This window comes from Phytophthora parasitica, assembly GCF_000247585.1.
Source record: "Phytophthora parasitica INRA-310 unplaced genomic scaffold supercont2.57, whole genome shotgun sequence".
NCBI lineage: Eukaryota > Oomycota > Peronosporomycetes > Peronosporales > Peronosporaceae > Phytophthora > Phytophthora nicotianae.
The window spans coordinates 283,096-298,576 of NW_008649043.1; the positions used below are offsets into that span (position 1 = coordinate 283,096).

Genomic DNA, 15,481 nt, shown 5'->3' on the forward strand with positions numbered 1-15,481 from the left:
TCTATCACCAGGGTACAACGTATCTGGGCTCAGCTGGGAAGCAGTGAGGCCCGGCATCTTCGGACTGCGTGTGCTGGACGCTCAGGCAATGTCAACCCCAGATGCCTCGTCCCAGGATGATTATGATGTGCAATGTAGTGAGTGGCGGCTGAACCCCAAACCGCACCTCACACTTAACTAACATTACCATTTGCATGGTGACGCAGCAGCGTCACTTCGGCCTGCGCAGCACAGACGAGAAAGGTCAGCATGCCTGCATTTTCCATGCGTATTGTGGGAGATGGATTGTTGTATTAGCCAGACTCCTACGTGTGAATATTATGATATAATATTTCATTTAGTTTTTCAAAAACTTATAATTTTAAGAACTTCACTAGCTATTTATTTTCACCCGCAAGAGTGACGCTGATGCGCAATTATTTTATAACGCATCTCCAGGGTCTGCTTCCCAGCCGCTGCATCTGCGCCCACATTCGACGTCACCATGGCTTTGTCTAATACAAAAGCAATATAGAAATCTAAAAAGCGATCTTAATGAAGCCAAACGTTTAGCACATGTTGATAATAGCTCTAAAAGGTAAGCTTTTCAAAGTCTGGTAAGTCAGCCCACACGAATGCAATGAACACAATATTACAATAATAAACAAAAACTCACCTAAGAAAATGACTCTCTCAACTGGCCTGTGCAATGCGCAGCTTTCTTTGGCTACGCATACCACCCACTCGCCTCAGTTGGCCTTAGTATCATCAAATCAAAATTTAGAATACTTTAGGATATTTTAAAAATCCTAAAAAAAAATGTCCAAATTTCTGATTGGAAAGAGTCTCTGTCCTCCCAGGCCAAGCATCGCCTCTAGTCTGGCGCGCGAGTCCGCAACAACTAGTTATTTTGCTCAATAGCCTCACCAAACAGCTTTAACCTCTGTATCCAATCAATGAACACCATAATCGGTTCAAAGCAGATATCCAAATCCGATTAATATGTAAGGTAATATGATATGCTAATAGGAAGAGGGCATTCTAATAGGATTTCGCAATAATACTCAGTGAGGAGAACGTACAGGAACCCTTCAGCAGGATAGTCGATGAGTATTTTCCAGTGCTTACATGTACATGCACACTTTACCAGTGTACCACATCATAAACTTTGGACCAAGATCGCCGAGATAAAGCCACCCCAGTTTTGCTCAGCGCAGGGCATTTCCTGACAAGATGGACGATCTCATGCTCTGTGCGATGAATTCAACCCGGGATACCATACGCATTAAGGCTTCATGCGTCCACGACGTCAACGATACCGCCGTTTTAGACCCGATCATCGTTTCTACAGTACAAAACCCTTCTTGTCCGTTGTAGTCAAGTGGATGTAGCGAGATCTCCGTCTGGGATCGATGAATTCGTTAAAACCGCGACTTTTCTACACCGCAACGACCGGTATCTTACAGTTTTTAAACGGTGAATGCGTCAGTTACCCCCTGATGCATTTCTTTCAGTACGTTAGAGCAAGTTGCTACACCTTCATATGCTTCCGATCGCTGCGGAATGTTTTTTATCGGCCATAAACTACGAACCTTTCAGCCAGATGACCAAGTTGGCGTGGATGGTGCAGGGTCAAAACTTGGAGACGTCTCGCAACGCTCGATCCAATGATAATGCGCGTATGACATGTACGAAGAGCACCGGTAGGGGCAAACTGGGTAGCATCGGACGCGGTATGTGTAGAATCTGCTTCAATAGTGTGCATGGTTTAATGTCTTGTAGAGTTCCCAAGCTCGTGAGTATAATTGCTACGGGCGGAAATCGCTGCAGCCCAAGGTCACGTTTTGTGCAATCTATATTTGACAAATCCTCGCGGCTGGCCGCACTGGAGGCCGCTCGAAACATGGCCAGACGCTACGACACCACTAAGACACTGCATTCTTCGCTATTAACCTGTCAGAATTAACATCGACTTCAAGTTGAAGCGTTAAGTTCGCACGCACTTAATGAACACAATTATGCGAATTTACATTTATGACCACTTACGAACATTCAGGTGAAGTCACAATTGGCCAGGCACACCAGCCAGAAACAACAGCGCTCTTTGAGGGGGGCTCGTCGAAGCGCCAGCAGCGTCCGATCCTGCACAGTGGCAGAATAGTGCTGCGGGGATGTACACACCGTCGTCAGGCCAGTTTTGACCAGGCGTGTGAGCGTTAATGCGGCCTTGCTGTGTGGAATAGGCTGCTGATTGCCTGCACGAACTTGTATCGTTCTCGAGGGACTTCTCTTCTGCATTTAGCGACTCGTGGAAGGCGAGAATGGTGATCATTGCATTGTCAGGCCGGTGAATAACGATGAGATGAACGATTCGCTCGAAGTCTTGGCGACTGATGAGGTCCACAACGGCGCAGACGATGTCAAACGAGAGCAGTGCCACTAGCAGACTTAGTGAGCAGATCGGCGATCGTCTGCGTGCTCAGAAGGCGGCCAAATTGGCAGTTGAAGGAGATAGCGATTGGATCCCACGAGAAGAACGAGAACGGACCCTGGCACAAGAATGTCCATATGGATGACGACCGCTGGTTGCATCCTACATACGTTACGTGGTAAGAACATGTCCTTCCTTGTCATGTTTAAAGCACAATTTTGTGGCACAACTCATGTGAATCCGCCTAAGAAGAAGACGACGAGCTGCCCAGCATGCGCGTCGTGCCTGTCAACCGTATTCGTCGAATATGCCTACAGAGCACAAGTTCTCTTGCTAAGAAGCTCCAAGCCCGCCTCCCGGCCGCAAAGACTGATATGGAGTAGAAATTAAAGGCTTCACGTCGTGGACTTATCGTCAAATGGGTTATGAAGCTTCTATCTGTGGGACGATTGGATTCAGTGGCATGCAGTTCGCACAGAGCTTATAGACACTCTGTCCCTGGGCCACTACTGGCCGTGCGATGCCTCCACGTGAGCTTCGTTGACGTTGCAGCGGATCTGTTGATGAAAGTCGATCGTCTTGTGGAGTCGACGAAGTAGAAACAACTTGCTTGGCACTGCGAACGCTGGGCCAATTGTGTCGCTTGGTTATTGTAATGAATAGAGCCGAATGAATTCAAGATGCCGACAACATGCATTGATGATAAATTACTGGAGGATCACCTGTACTAGATGGACTGGATCTATAGTGTGGCCACCGGCAGTGACGGTATTAAAAGTCTTTCCGAACTTTGGTCATAGAGCGCCAATGCGTCGTCAGGGCTTCCCCGCAAATGTATGGAGACCTCCAGTTTAGCGTTGACGAGAGCGTTCGCGCGCGTTTGGAGTGGCATCCCTTCTATTGCTCAATTGTAGCGACATTTTTGGCGTCATGAACCAGCGTCGGGGACTCATGACGTAGACTGCTGGAAAGGGGAGGCTCAGCGCTGCAACATTGATATTTTGGAGGGACAAGTTACCAGCTACCGCAGCAAGGTCTCTTATTCAGCGATGAACATCGAGAACGTGAATGATACTCTGGGTTTACGAACATGGCAACGAATAACATCTTCAGAAAGAAATACAAGCTGCGTATTTGTGGCACAACGCAAGGACGTGACAGTCTGTCGAACGCATGGGCAGCAACAACCCAAGAACTTCACGTTACTACAGTCAAGAGAAGCAACACGTCGGCCTTTGTGTCCGATAATACGAATTGAATGAGGCGTTGCTTCATAAACTGTAGTGAAGAGAAACACTGGATGCCTTTGCGTTCCCAGTTCATACATTATCTAAGCTTCAATATCTTAACGTCAACATATACATGTACTTGTATCATTCAGCTTACCAGCATGATCAAGCTGCCTCGCCCACAGCAACGGCACCTGTCGCAGTGAGTTTCTGCACGTGCATCATGAGCGGGTGCTTCATGCCGATAGTGAGTCCACCCGAACAGGCCACGTCTTGGCCCGGCACTTCATCCAAGTGGAAGCGACTCACTACACACGCAACAACCATCTTCATCTCCATCATCGCAAGTTTCCGACCAACACAGACGCGCGGACCGGTATTGAAGGCACTGAACTTACCGGACGAGACCTTGAGCATCTCTCCCGTCTGAGGGTCAATGAACCGTTCCGGCACGAACGATGCCGCATCAGCACCCCAGACACCCGGCATCCGTGCCATAGCATGATACACCAGGGCAATGTTCGACCCCTTGGGCACGAACGTGCCGTCCGGAAAGACCGTGTCGCGTACACAGAGTTTCTGGGCCAAGCCCACGGGAGAGAAGAGTCTTAATGCCTCGCAGATCGTGGCCTCCAAGTACGGCAAGCTCTGCACTTCTTGTATATCCGGCACATAGTCAAAGTCCGTTGCCAGCTTGGGCAGCTTACTCAGCAGCTCAGCACGCAGCTTCTCCTCTACATGAGGATTGAGTGTGAGCAGATGGAACAGCCACGCCATGGCGTCCGCGGCCGTGTCACGCCCGGCGATCAACGCCATGAGCACCACATTACGCACCAGAATGGGGTCTACCGGCTTCCCATCCACAGTCTCGTTCTGCAGAACGAGAGACACAATGTCTCGTCTATGCGGTTTGTCCTCGGATTCATTGGCGCTACGCATGTCCATCGTCTTGGAGATGACGTCCATGACAAACTGGTCGACGGTTCCGAGCGCCTCACGCAAACGTTTCTCGGTCCCGACGTTCAGCCAGCGTTTGAGCTTCCAATACCACGTGGGCACGACCAGTCGCGCCGCCACGATGTGCTGCGCGTCCACGAACGCGCGTTCGAACGGATGCTCGTGCTGTAGTGTGAGTGTGCTCATGTTAAAGCCGAACGCGATCTCTCCGAACGCGTCCAGTGTGAACCGACCCGAGTACGTGAACATGTCGATGGGTTCATCCGTCCTGGTCGCCTCCGCCAACACGTGCTGAAGCACACGCACGTGCTTCTGAATGATGGGGGCCATGTGCTCTCGTAGTGCTCTAGAGCTAAAGAGGTTGACGAACACACGGCGGTGGAACTTCCACTCTTCCCCTTCGACGATCAAGATGCTATCGCCCAACAGATCCACGAGCAGGTCGTAGATGTGGTCCCCTTTGAGGAAGTTGTCGTACTGCGTCTTCATAACGTGCTCGTAGTGCTCCGGGTTGGCAGTGAGGATCATGTTGCGCTGGAACGGTAAGCTTAGTGTGAACGGCGCACCGTTGCGAGACAGGAAGACGTCCGTGACCCAGTCGAGGAACCGGTTGGCGTGGTAGGCCATGAACACGGCGTGTCCCACGACTGGGATCGCGGATGGTAGGAACGGCACTCGCGTCGGGCCACGCGCGCCCGGCGTGACGGTTTGTTGCTGCTTTGACAGCTTCTTGTCTATATTGTCGCTGGGCATACACTGCGAGGCGACGGCGGCTCCAACGAAGACGCCGAGCATCAACAGCCCGAACTTCTTGAACGGGTCGTCCACGTCGAGGAGCCACGTGAGCATGATGAAGGTGGTTGGCAGCTTGTCGGCCTCAAGTTGAGTTTGATTGTGAACGTGCATGGAGATGACAACACGCAGTGTCAACGGCTGTAGCCAACTCACGGAAGAACGCGACGGTTCCAGCACACTGCACCGAAGTTGAGGCGAGGAGGAAGCAGTCAGCAGGCAATGATTTGGACAGTTGGGCAGCGAGACCAGAGTGGACGCAAGCATCTTCTCCGCCTCGCGACATCATTTTGATGACCCTAGATCAACCGGAACGCACGGGATGGGTGCATCATCACCAACTCCTCGTACACGTTCGAATCAAAGCGGACGATGGGGGACATCACGGTTGCGGTGGGCTCGCTGGCCGTAGAGCGAATGCCGGCACCCTCGGCGAGAACTATCCCGGTCAAGCCCATTCTCGACGCCTTAACAGACAGAAGAACCAACGCAAAACAACAGTCGTGCGGGGTCCGCGGGCAATGCCCGCCCGTTATCGCTGAACTTCAGCGTCGAGTGATGATACGTGGAGTACGCGGCCAGTGCTTAGCAGGTGCATTCGGCGTTGTCTTCCCTCGACACAGATCTGTAGCCCCTACAGATCGTGCTCAAGCGATTGAGAAGGGTCCTCGCCGTGCCACAGTGGCCCATCGTCCACGGTCGGAGGCCTCACCCGCGTCATCACGAGGAGTGCCCTGCTAATCGCGCAAGTCGCCCGTGGTGGGCCGTCGAACAGCGACGCGGCTGCCCCGGCAGACCAGTCATCGAACCCGCACTCCAGCTCCAGCTCGAGACTGTAGCACAGCTTCGATCACACTGGTACGCCAGCGAGCTGGTCTCCAGCTACTCTAGACGGGCCCCGTTAACGGCGTGCTCCATACAAATAGATATTGTTCTCATCACGGACTTGCAGTTGCTAGTGTCGCTTTCGAAAGCTAGTTGATTAGCGTAGCAAAGCTAGTACACGAGCTGCCTTGTCCACCACAACGCAATAAACCCGCCCGCTGCGGCGTCGACGATGCCCAAAGACCGCTTCAACATGAGCCCGTATCACCAGCTGCCGCTCACGCTGAAGGACCAGCGCATGCTGCTGGAGATTGAGAACGACCTGGTCGAGGACACGTTCCGCAAGTACGAGGAGTACGTCATGAGCAACTCGCAAGTCAATCCGGCGCGCTGGCGACACCTTAAGTCCAAGGACGACCTCCACATTTACGCGAAGCGCACAAAGAAGACGGTGAGCAAGAGTAGCTGCAACCCGAACTGTTGCAGCCCAGATGTCGAGGAATACGACAGTGCCGGCGCTAAGCCGGTCGTGCTTAGTGTCGGCACCTTCAAAGGGCAGTTGGATGACCTCATGTTCGGCACGGTCAACCCGACCGACGACATCATGCACGTCAAGGCCTCGTACGTGCATGACTATAGCGACGGCGCCGTATTGGCCACGCTGGTGCGACCCACACCAGAGGATCCGTTCCGTTCGGTGACAGTGAAGTGGCTACAAATCGACCTGCCTCTAAGCTCCACTAAGCTCATTAGGGATCGCGACTTTCTCTGTCTGGAGGCGTCGGGCATTCTACACTTCGCCAACGGCGAGCGCGTCGGCTACTTGATGCTGCACTCGATTGAGTCGCCACTAGTGCAGCCGCTGCCAAACGTGATCCGTGCTAAGCACAATATCGCCGGGTTCTTCCGGCAAATCGCCCCTTATGTCATCGACACGTTCGCGTTCGATTCGGTCGAACCGGGCGGTAATCTACTAGAGTCGGTGGTATTACCGGTATGTGCCAATGCCCTACTATCCGCTACGAACTACGTTGAGTGCGGCATCATGAAGAAATTGACGTGGATGCTACAAAGGCGTCAGGCAGCCCTACGTGTGGGTGATTTAGCTCCCATGCCGCGCCAAGGAGACCTTTGCGTGACGTGCCGTCGTAACCTCCAGCCTGGTTGTTTAAATGGTATTTGGAAGGACAAATGTAAGATGTGTTTGGGTGGCTTGTGCTTCGGGTGCAAGGAGGTAAAAACTATCAGCTTCCTCTCACCGGATCGAAAGCTGCTACGACACAAGATCACATTTTGCGGCTCCTGCATCACCATGGCCACGCGAATCAACGCGATTGATGCAGCACGTGACCAGGCTAACGGCTTCCATGCCTACAACACAACTTAAGTGGATCGGGCAAGGGCACATCGATCGTGTTGTTTATTGTGGATGCATGTTAGTTTAGCTGTTAAGTATATACGTCTTCTCAAGGTCCATATTAGCCCAATAATGTAGGGTGATTGAATAACTGTAGCACGACCGTTGTGTATGAGACCTCCAAATTGCCATACCACGTTTATGTCCATTTAGAGCTTTGAAAATTAACGGACGCAATGTAATTTTACCATGATTAAACCTCGACATTTTCAACGAGTGCTCAGGGTTTGAATCATTGATTGGGGCCTTGGCACGCACTAAGTTAAAGAGCCGTTGTTTAACAACTATCACTAGACGAGATCTTTTCAAGTGAATGGTGTTAAAGTTGGCATGTAGAGTACAGTGTCGCGCCGGTTTCAATATGACTTTAAGAAAAAAAAAGGGAGAGAGAGAGAGAGAGAGAGAGAGAGAGAGAGAGAGACTTAGTTGTAATAACGACCTGATAGTGTATTTTCTCGCGGTCTCAAACAGAATCCGCCCATTACAAAAAAGGATGATGATGTTGATTTGAATTTTTTCTAGCTGTCATGGATGTGGCGATCGTGATACGTGCGACGACAGCGTACGAGGCTGTTTTCGCCGTGGCAATTGTTCTCGTAGCTGAAATTTTGCTTTGGCAAGAAACTAAGTATTACCGCATCAACTTGGTCCCGTTGCCGTGAGAACGATCGGCCTGTGAGCATTCTTGTCGAATCGGAAACAGCATTCTTTCTCAGTGAAGAGAACGTGTCGTGCAAACACGGATACGACATGCGACAGACAATGATTTGTTCAGGATTGCCATTAACGAATGAGGTACGTGGCGTTGTCCGGGGGCGCTGAAGTTTTTTCACGCTATGTACGTTGGATGCACTGCCCCGTAAGTTTTATAAAGCGTCATGTTACGCCACACCAACGTCATAGCTATCGTTGATCATGGTGCTGGTACGTTTAGCGTCTAACTGTCGTCCCTTTTGCGCCAATGAGCGACCACGCAGCCGCACGCCTGGCTGAAGGCGATCACCATGTTTGAAAGAACACTTCCAAAGATATGCATTCTTTTACACTCGACTTCATTATAAAGATTCTAGTCCGGTTCGAGTGAACCGCGGTCCACTACCACGCTACGCTACTTCAAGATACAATTCAAGGACAACGTAGAATCTAGTATAGTGAAATGCATATAAATGCATAGGGCATCTAGGGACCGCTAACTAGCACTACCTCGTCGCCGACAAACAACTTACCATTTAAAGCTCACTTTCCAATTTACCTTCTTCATGCCCACCACAACTGCCTCTTGATCCTTACCTTTCGTCGCTCTTTCTCGCCTTTGCTCCTCGACTCGGACTCTCCGTTCGTCGCTCTTCCTCCGTGCTCCCACCAGTCGTCATGCGTCATAAGAGCTTCTTGATTTGAGAACTTCGTACGTACCGTACTCGAAATCTTGTAACTATGGATGGCATCAGCGTGGAATCTTTACGTGTCTATCACGAAATGAGCGACGCTACTTATCTATATCTGAGTGACTTCAGAGAGAGAGAGAGAGAGAGAGAGAGAGAGAGAGGGACTTTGGTCGAGATAGGGTGTAATTTCACGATCAGCTTTGCAGTCGTTCGTCATCGATTAAATCTACCTCACAGCCTGGTATAGCGGAGTCGGGAAAGGCCCAGAGACGAAATGAAGTCCCTCCAATAAACTCAAAACGTACAGCATGACAACTCCCTTTACGCCTGTTGTGCATACAGGTATGTTCGGAGAACTGATGTTATAGCTGCTAACATCTCCCTTCCAAACATCCATTCCATAATATAGATTGATTCCCTTCACGCGGATTGTATTGAAAAACAATCTTTCTCCGGATCGTGTTACCCCGTCTTCTGTTATTTGACGTTACATCCGAATACCCCACTCTCCAATCCATGCTGTTTTGGCCGCCACTTGCCGCCTTTGATAACATCTAGATTCTCAGCAGATCGATTTTGTTTTGGAGCCCGTTTGAGTCGTCATCTGTAGCGATCCCTGCCCGAAATCTAAATTCTAAACATTACTGTCAGCTGCATATTATCATGTCGTCTTAAGACGCGGTGGCGATATCGAGAGATTACGTTAGCAGCGCAATAAGAAGACCGATTCTTCCGGGGTATCTGTTTGATATGCTGCATCTCTGACCACTACAAAACGATTTATTCACAAACGCGTAAAATGGGACTGCTGATCCATCGCTATGTCTCCGGACAGTGCGTTTATTTTAGCGTACGCAGCCGCGTCTCTTCGATGTTGTGATTCATGTGGGAATCATACACGACGCTATGTGGAGATGCAAAAGAATAAAGAATTATATCGACGATCCGCAATTGAGCGGTTAATCACATTCAAGGCTACCGTAGCACCGCAGGATACAGCGCGTTCAAATCTAAACTGGAAAAAATCACAACGCATTTATAGCTGACCTTGAATACTGCATCACAGTGTAAAGCGCTCACCGCGCACCGTACGTTAATGACGCGAATAGTTTTTGTTGCTTTGGTGAAACGGATGTGCCTGTTATTATCCCAGTTATGATGTCACAAATTCTACCACTATATTGTGCTATGCTAGTCACTTTTTGAAATATCAATAATTGAGCACAACACCGACCTGGTTGGACGGATGTCCAGGGTAGCAGTTAGACTCTCGAGCTTCACGAGTGTAAAGGAGCATTTTTTTTTCGAGTGTTGAGTTAGTATTAAATAAATGGAGACACGAATCTCCTTACGAGGGTCATTTGAATGATCGAGCATTTTTAATTAAAGAAACCCCTGCACTTCGCTGCCTTATTTTCCTTCAAGTGTTTCGGGCTAATGTGGAAACACTGGGATTATTCCGACCTACCAAGTTTTTATGTACAGTGATTATTTCGATATACTTCGCAACAAACAAGAGGCCCCATTGGAATCACGTTACCAAATATATCATGCAAATGTTTAACGTGCGTCCTTATGAACGAGTAACAGCATCCTGTTTCGTAGCACAATGACTTAGTTTCAATGGCTAGCATTAATGCGCGTTACTACATTCGTGTTGAAAACCGAATATGACGTTAAAAGTATTTGAAAGCAACCGACAAGTTTGAGTAAACCAGAGCTGTTATAAAGATCTTATACGGAGTTGTAAGTCAGGAAAAACTTAAGAAATGATTCGACTTCCTCTGGTTGATAATGATTGCAGGTTTCAGACTTTTTGACCAATAACACCGACTAAACTACGTGTTTACAGCGTCTAATTGGCTTAAACAAAAGCCTCGAATTTCCTCTTTCGATAGCCACCAGTTTCACCTCCAACGGACGTGCGTAGCTTTCACCATTACAAGTTGTGCTCTGCAAGTACCAAGTGCAATCTGAAGCCATACCCGCCACGACTGCAATTCTGCCAACCTCCATTCCAAAACATGCCCAAGCCTAATCCAACCGATATCGAGCGCAAAGCCATCATTGACGAACTTCTCAAGCTAAGTGACAACGGCGTTTTGCCCTCGGGAGTGTATGTTAAGATCAGTCTAAATTTGGGTTGTGCACCCACTACTGTGAGTCGTATATGGAAGCGGTACGCCGTCGCCGTCGCCGTCGCCGAAGGTGTCGTAGGTGGTGTATGGGCTAGCCAGATCAAAACGAAGTGGGGTAGGAAGCGGAAAAACCGCGATGAGGTGAGGGAGAAGCTGGCAAAAGTACCTGTTGAAGACCGTTCCGTTGAGCGTCGTGTTGCTGAGGCTGCTGGAATCTCTCGACATCTCGTACGTCGGGCGGTGAGTGAAAGCATTATATCGCGAAAAACAACGTTCATCAAGCTAGCATTTAGCAGCCAAAACAAGCTACAGCGTGTCGAGCACGCGTTGTCGTTCGTCGACGACACAACGCTACACTTTGAGCCTATGACCAATCTTCTTCACGTTGACGAGAAATGGTTTTACGCTGACCGTAACCGGCGTTCTTACCTTGTCTTCGACGGCGAAGAACTCCTCCCACGGGTCTGAAAGAGCAAGCGCTTTATCCCCAAGACAATGTTCCTGGCCGCACTGGCCCGACCACGGTAAATCTCAATAATTTATATTTTAAAATTTTAATAACCATTCATAATTTGTTTGTTTGACTAGGTACGAACCCCCTCGTAAGCAACACTGGGATGGAAAAGTAGGAATATGGTCTTTCACGAGCAGTACGCGGCAAAGCGGCGAAGCAAGAACAGAGCCAAAGGAGACATTTTCACTCGCAATATTGACACGGTTGATCGGACAGTATACAAGAACTACTTGCTGACTAAAGTGTTTCCGGCAATTAAGGAAAAGTAGCCAAGAAAGGACCGCGGCAGGTTATCTTTGTTCAACAAGATAACGCAAAGTCTCATGTTCCACCGTCCAACCTGGACATCGTTGCAGCGGAACCGAAGGAGGCTGGAACATCAGGATTTGGTGTCAAGCTCCCAATTCGCCGGATCTAAATTGTCTCGACTTGGGAGTATTTGCGTCCATGCAGAGCCTACAGCATCGTTTACCAAGAAAGGGTATCGCAGCTCTTATTGCGTCGGTGGAGGAGGCGTTTCGAGGCATGAAGACTGACACAGTGGATAACATCTTCCTGTCTCTACAGGCGTGCATGCTGGAAATGCTGCGACAGAAGGGAGGTCATTTGTACAAGACACCACACCTGGGGAAGGCAAAGCTCCGGCGAGCCAAGCGGTTGCCTGTTAGCTTGTCGTGTAGCAGGGATCTATACGCAATTGTATTGCTTAGAGCTGCTAGTCACACTGCTTTTCGATTCTTCTTCCATTTAACACTTTCAATATGATTTGAAAATTGATATCACTTGTTCAATAAGATTTGGCAAACAAAAACCCTCCCAACCTGTCATTTTGCCTTCCTGCAATTATTATCAACCAGAGATAATTGTGCCAAAATAAATATAAACCTGCAAGGACATGAAGTCGAATGTTAATTTGATTTATTTACATCTAATTGATTTACATGGATTCCCTAAAGGGCGGTAGAGAGAAATCTCCACCCTAGTTTTTAAGCCGATCATACCCAATTTCTGCAATCAATGCTTGCTAAATGTCCTTTAAAAAATAAATCTAAAAGCCTGACATGACAGCGCCGCAGACTCTACATGATGACGCCTAACTGGGCAGTTATCAGGGGTTGCATCAAGAGAGAAGTTTGGATGATGCCGCAAGAATGAAAAGTATGGCGAAGTTTTTTTATTTTTAGAATCGTTTGGTACTCTATAGACCTGGATGCCGTCGCTCCAACAGTAGATCCTTGTCGCTCCAACAGTAGATCCTTGTCGCTCCTCAGAGCACCGCCAATACATGTACTCAGCGCTCATCCTCCTCCAGAAGCTATATTGAGTAGTGTGTAGCGTCTCAAATATCAGAATAAATGACGATCCACTTCGTTTCTGCAAATTAAACAAGGTTCCACCTCAACTTCTAAAAACAAACGTTCTAAATCCTAAGTATTCAAACTTGTCCCTCATTGCATTGTTGAACTTGTAACTCCTTCTTGCATAGGTGTCGTACCACCTGCACCCGAGTGCATTGCCACGATGGCGCAGGTTATTGTACTGTACCAAGCCTGTTTCAAGGCGACCCACCTGGCCAAAATGTGATGGGGGTAGACGGCAACAGGTACTTCGAAGTACGTGCTCGTTGCTCACTTACGTTGCTGCGAAGCCGCCCTGTCACGCGCAATTAGCAGACGTCAGAGCAGTGTGCTGGCGGTCTCGAGCGGGACAGGAGACCGCTGGTCTTTTCGGATCTTAAACCTCGTCCTGCTCTCGCTCGTCACAACTCAAATCGCTTCCAACTACCACAATGGGCAAGACGAGTTTCACCTCCAATCCCTATCCAAACCTAAAGCTCACCGAAGCAGATCGGGAGAGCCTGCTACGACTGGAGTCGGATATGATTCTAGAAGTCTTCCCGAAATACGAAGAGTTCGTAGTCGTCGATAAACGAAAGGTGAAGCGTGCGCAATGGAAGGCCATCGGTGACGACAATAACCTCCACGTCTACGTAGAACGAGAAGATTATAACAACAGCCTCGAAGATGACATTCCCATTCAAGAACCCAACGATAGTTGGCAGAAACACATGCCTATCATCCTCGCTGTGGGGACTTTCGAGGGAGAATTAAACGACCTCATGTTCGGTACTGTGAACCCGACACAGGAGATCATGCGGGTCAAGGCCTCGTATGTCAAGGACTACAGCGACGGCGCAGTACTTGCCAACATCATCGTACCAACCGTGGAAGACCCTTTCCGTTCTGTATCCATCAAATGGACCCAGATCAACCTCCCACTCAACCAGACTGGACTGATTCAAAACCGCGACTTTGTCTGTCTAGAAGCGACTGGTATTCTACATTTCGCGAACGGGGACCGCGTCGGCTACCAGCTTCTTCATTCCATCGACTTCCCAAACACTCAGCCACTCCCCGGAACGATCCGTGCTCGCCACAAGATCATCGGTTTCTATCGACAAATCAGCCCCAACGTCATCGACACGTACGCCTTCGATACTGTCCATCCTGGCGGTAAAGTGTTCCGATCGGTGGCTCTAAAAGCCTCAGCTGAAGCGCTACTTTCCACCACAAACTACGTCATCTGTGGCCAAGCCAAGAAGCTCACGTGGAGGCTACAACACCGCCAAGCGGAGACTCGATCGTTCCGTCATCGAAGCAGCACCCGCAGTGTGCTCGGTGACAAATCTTGTACAGCTTGTGCTCGAAATCTGGCGCCTGGAAGTTTCGGGTTCCCTAGAGTGGCGACTTTGCGGAAGAGTGTGTGTAAACTCTGTATGAACCCTGTATGCCACAAGTGCAAACGTCCCAAAGGGATCAGCTTCCTCACTCCGGATGGGAAGCTTCTTCGACACAAAATCACATTCTGTGTCATGTGTATGAGTGAAGTCACGCAAATGGATGCATTGCCAGCAGCACGCGACCAAGCGGAAGGATACCAGGCCTACAACGTCATGGCTTCACTTTCCGGATCCGACATCCTATCGGACGATCTGGACGTATGAGGGACCTCAGCAATGTAGCCATGAGGAAGGGTTGTTATTGTCCGGATAAATGTATTGAGTTGTTCGCATTTTAGTATTCCATGACAATGTCGCGAAGAGCGGGATAGTGTTCTAGTATCCACGTACGCATCTCAGGGTAGTCGTTTTCCTCTGTAAGAAATGCGGCTTCCTCCATGCAGTCAGCATGACACTGAGAATGGAGAAACAATACCACTACAAAGTGATTAAATCCTGCAGCATAACTAATGGCGGAGGGTGTACATCCTTCGTTGCGGTTAGTAAAAAGCCATTGCACAAGTTTGGGGTGGCCAATCTCAGCAGCTTCGCCCATGACTCGTTCTGTACAACCTTCGGTTCGATGGACATGTAGCCATTTGACAACATGCAGATGGCCTTGTACTGCGGCGCATCTTGGGTACATACCGATTCAGGTGTAGCCATTTAACCATATCGAGGTGTCCGGTCGTGGCTGCGTTGTCCATAGCTCTCGTAGAACACCCTTCTGCTCGGTTCTCGTGCAGCCATTGTACTACCTCGAGATGTCCGGGTAGAGCTGCTCCATCCATAGCAGCTCGTGTGCAGTCTTCTGTTCGATACTGATGTAGCCACTTGACCACATCTAAGTAGCCATGAGCTGCAGCTTGATCCATCGCTGCAGTAGTGCAGCCCTCTGCTCTGTTATGGTGAAGATACTGCACCACACTCAAGTGTCCATTCTGCGCAGCACCATCCATAGCGTTTTCCGTGCATTGCAACCGAGTTTCTCCCGATAGTTGGAGTTCATGAAAGTACTTGAGTACATCCAAGTGG

At 49.3% G+C, this 15,481-nt stretch overlaps 8 protein-coding genes across 8 annotated transcripts; 6 read left to right on the forward strand and 2 right to left on the reverse strand.

Annotated features, from left to right (window-relative positions):
* Nucleotides 1-1,582: 1,582 nt before the first annotated feature.
* PPTG_23928 (hypothetical protein) lies at nucleotides 1,583-3,767 on the forward strand (the record flags this gene model as incomplete). Its single annotated transcript, XM_008914000.1, has 3 exons — nucleotides 1,583-1,712; nucleotides 2,036-2,588; nucleotides 2,663-3,767. 2 exons carry the CDS (start codon nucleotides 1,583-1,585, stop codon nucleotides 2,197-2,199), a joined length of 294 nt encoding a protein of 97 aa, XP_008912248.1. The 3' UTR covers nucleotides 2,200-2,588; nucleotides 2,663-3,767.
* Nucleotides 3,605-6,105, reverse strand: PPTG_16467 (hypothetical protein). The gene has a single exon (XM_008914001.1). It carries the CDS (start codon nucleotides 5,653-5,655, stop codon nucleotides 3,805-3,807), a length of 1,851 nt encoding a protein of 616 aa, XP_008912249.1. The 5' UTR covers nucleotides 5,656-6,105; the 3' UTR covers nucleotides 3,605-3,804.
* PPTG_23929 (hypothetical protein) lies at nucleotides 5,761-6,129 on the forward strand (the record flags this gene model as incomplete). Its single annotated transcript, XM_008914002.1, has 1 exon — nucleotides 5,761-6,129. The coding sequence occupies one exon, from the start codon at nucleotides 5,761-5,763 to the stop codon at nucleotides 6,127-6,129; it is 369 nt and encodes a 122-aa protein (XP_008912250.1).
* Nucleotides 6,130-6,445: 316 nt separating this feature from the next.
* On the forward strand, nucleotides 6,446-7,600 carry PPTG_16468 (hypothetical protein; the record flags this gene model as incomplete). The annotated part of the gene is made up of 1 exon (XM_008914003.1): nucleotides 6,446-7,600. One exon carries the CDS (start codon nucleotides 6,446-6,448, stop codon nucleotides 7,598-7,600), a length of 1,155 nt encoding a protein of 384 aa, XP_008912251.1.
* Nucleotides 7,601-8,148: 548 nt separating this feature from the next.
* On the reverse strand, nucleotides 8,149-9,003 carry PPTG_23930 (hypothetical protein; the record flags this gene model as incomplete). Its single annotated transcript, XM_008914004.1, has 2 exons — nucleotides 8,149-8,254; nucleotides 8,921-9,003. 2 exons carry the CDS (start codon nucleotides 9,001-9,003, stop codon nucleotides 8,149-8,151), a joined length of 189 nt encoding a protein of 62 aa, XP_008912252.1.
* Nucleotides 9,004-11,039: 2,036 nt separating this feature from the next.
* PPTG_16469 (hypothetical protein) lies at nucleotides 11,040-11,621 on the forward strand (the record flags this gene model as incomplete). The annotated part of the gene is made up of 1 exon (XM_008914005.1): nucleotides 11,040-11,621. One exon carries the CDS (start codon nucleotides 11,040-11,042, stop codon nucleotides 11,619-11,621), a length of 582 nt encoding a protein of 193 aa, XP_008912253.1.
* Nucleotides 11,622-12,114: 493 nt separating this feature from the next.
* Nucleotides 12,115-12,432, forward strand: PPTG_16470 (hypothetical protein; the record flags this gene model as incomplete). Its single annotated transcript, XM_008914006.1, has 1 exon — nucleotides 12,115-12,432. One exon carries the CDS (start codon nucleotides 12,115-12,117, stop codon nucleotides 12,430-12,432), a length of 318 nt encoding a protein of 105 aa, XP_008912254.1.
* Nucleotides 12,433-13,441: 1,009 nt separating this feature from the next.
* On the forward strand, nucleotides 13,442-14,739 carry PPTG_16471 (hypothetical protein). The gene has a single exon (XM_008914007.1). The coding sequence runs from the start codon at nucleotides 13,457-13,459 to the stop codon at nucleotides 14,669-14,671; it is 1,215 nt and encodes a 404-aa protein (XP_008912255.1). The 5' UTR covers nucleotides 13,442-13,456; the 3' UTR covers nucleotides 14,672-14,739.
* The last annotated feature ends 742 nt before the right edge of the window (nucleotides 14,740-15,481 follow it).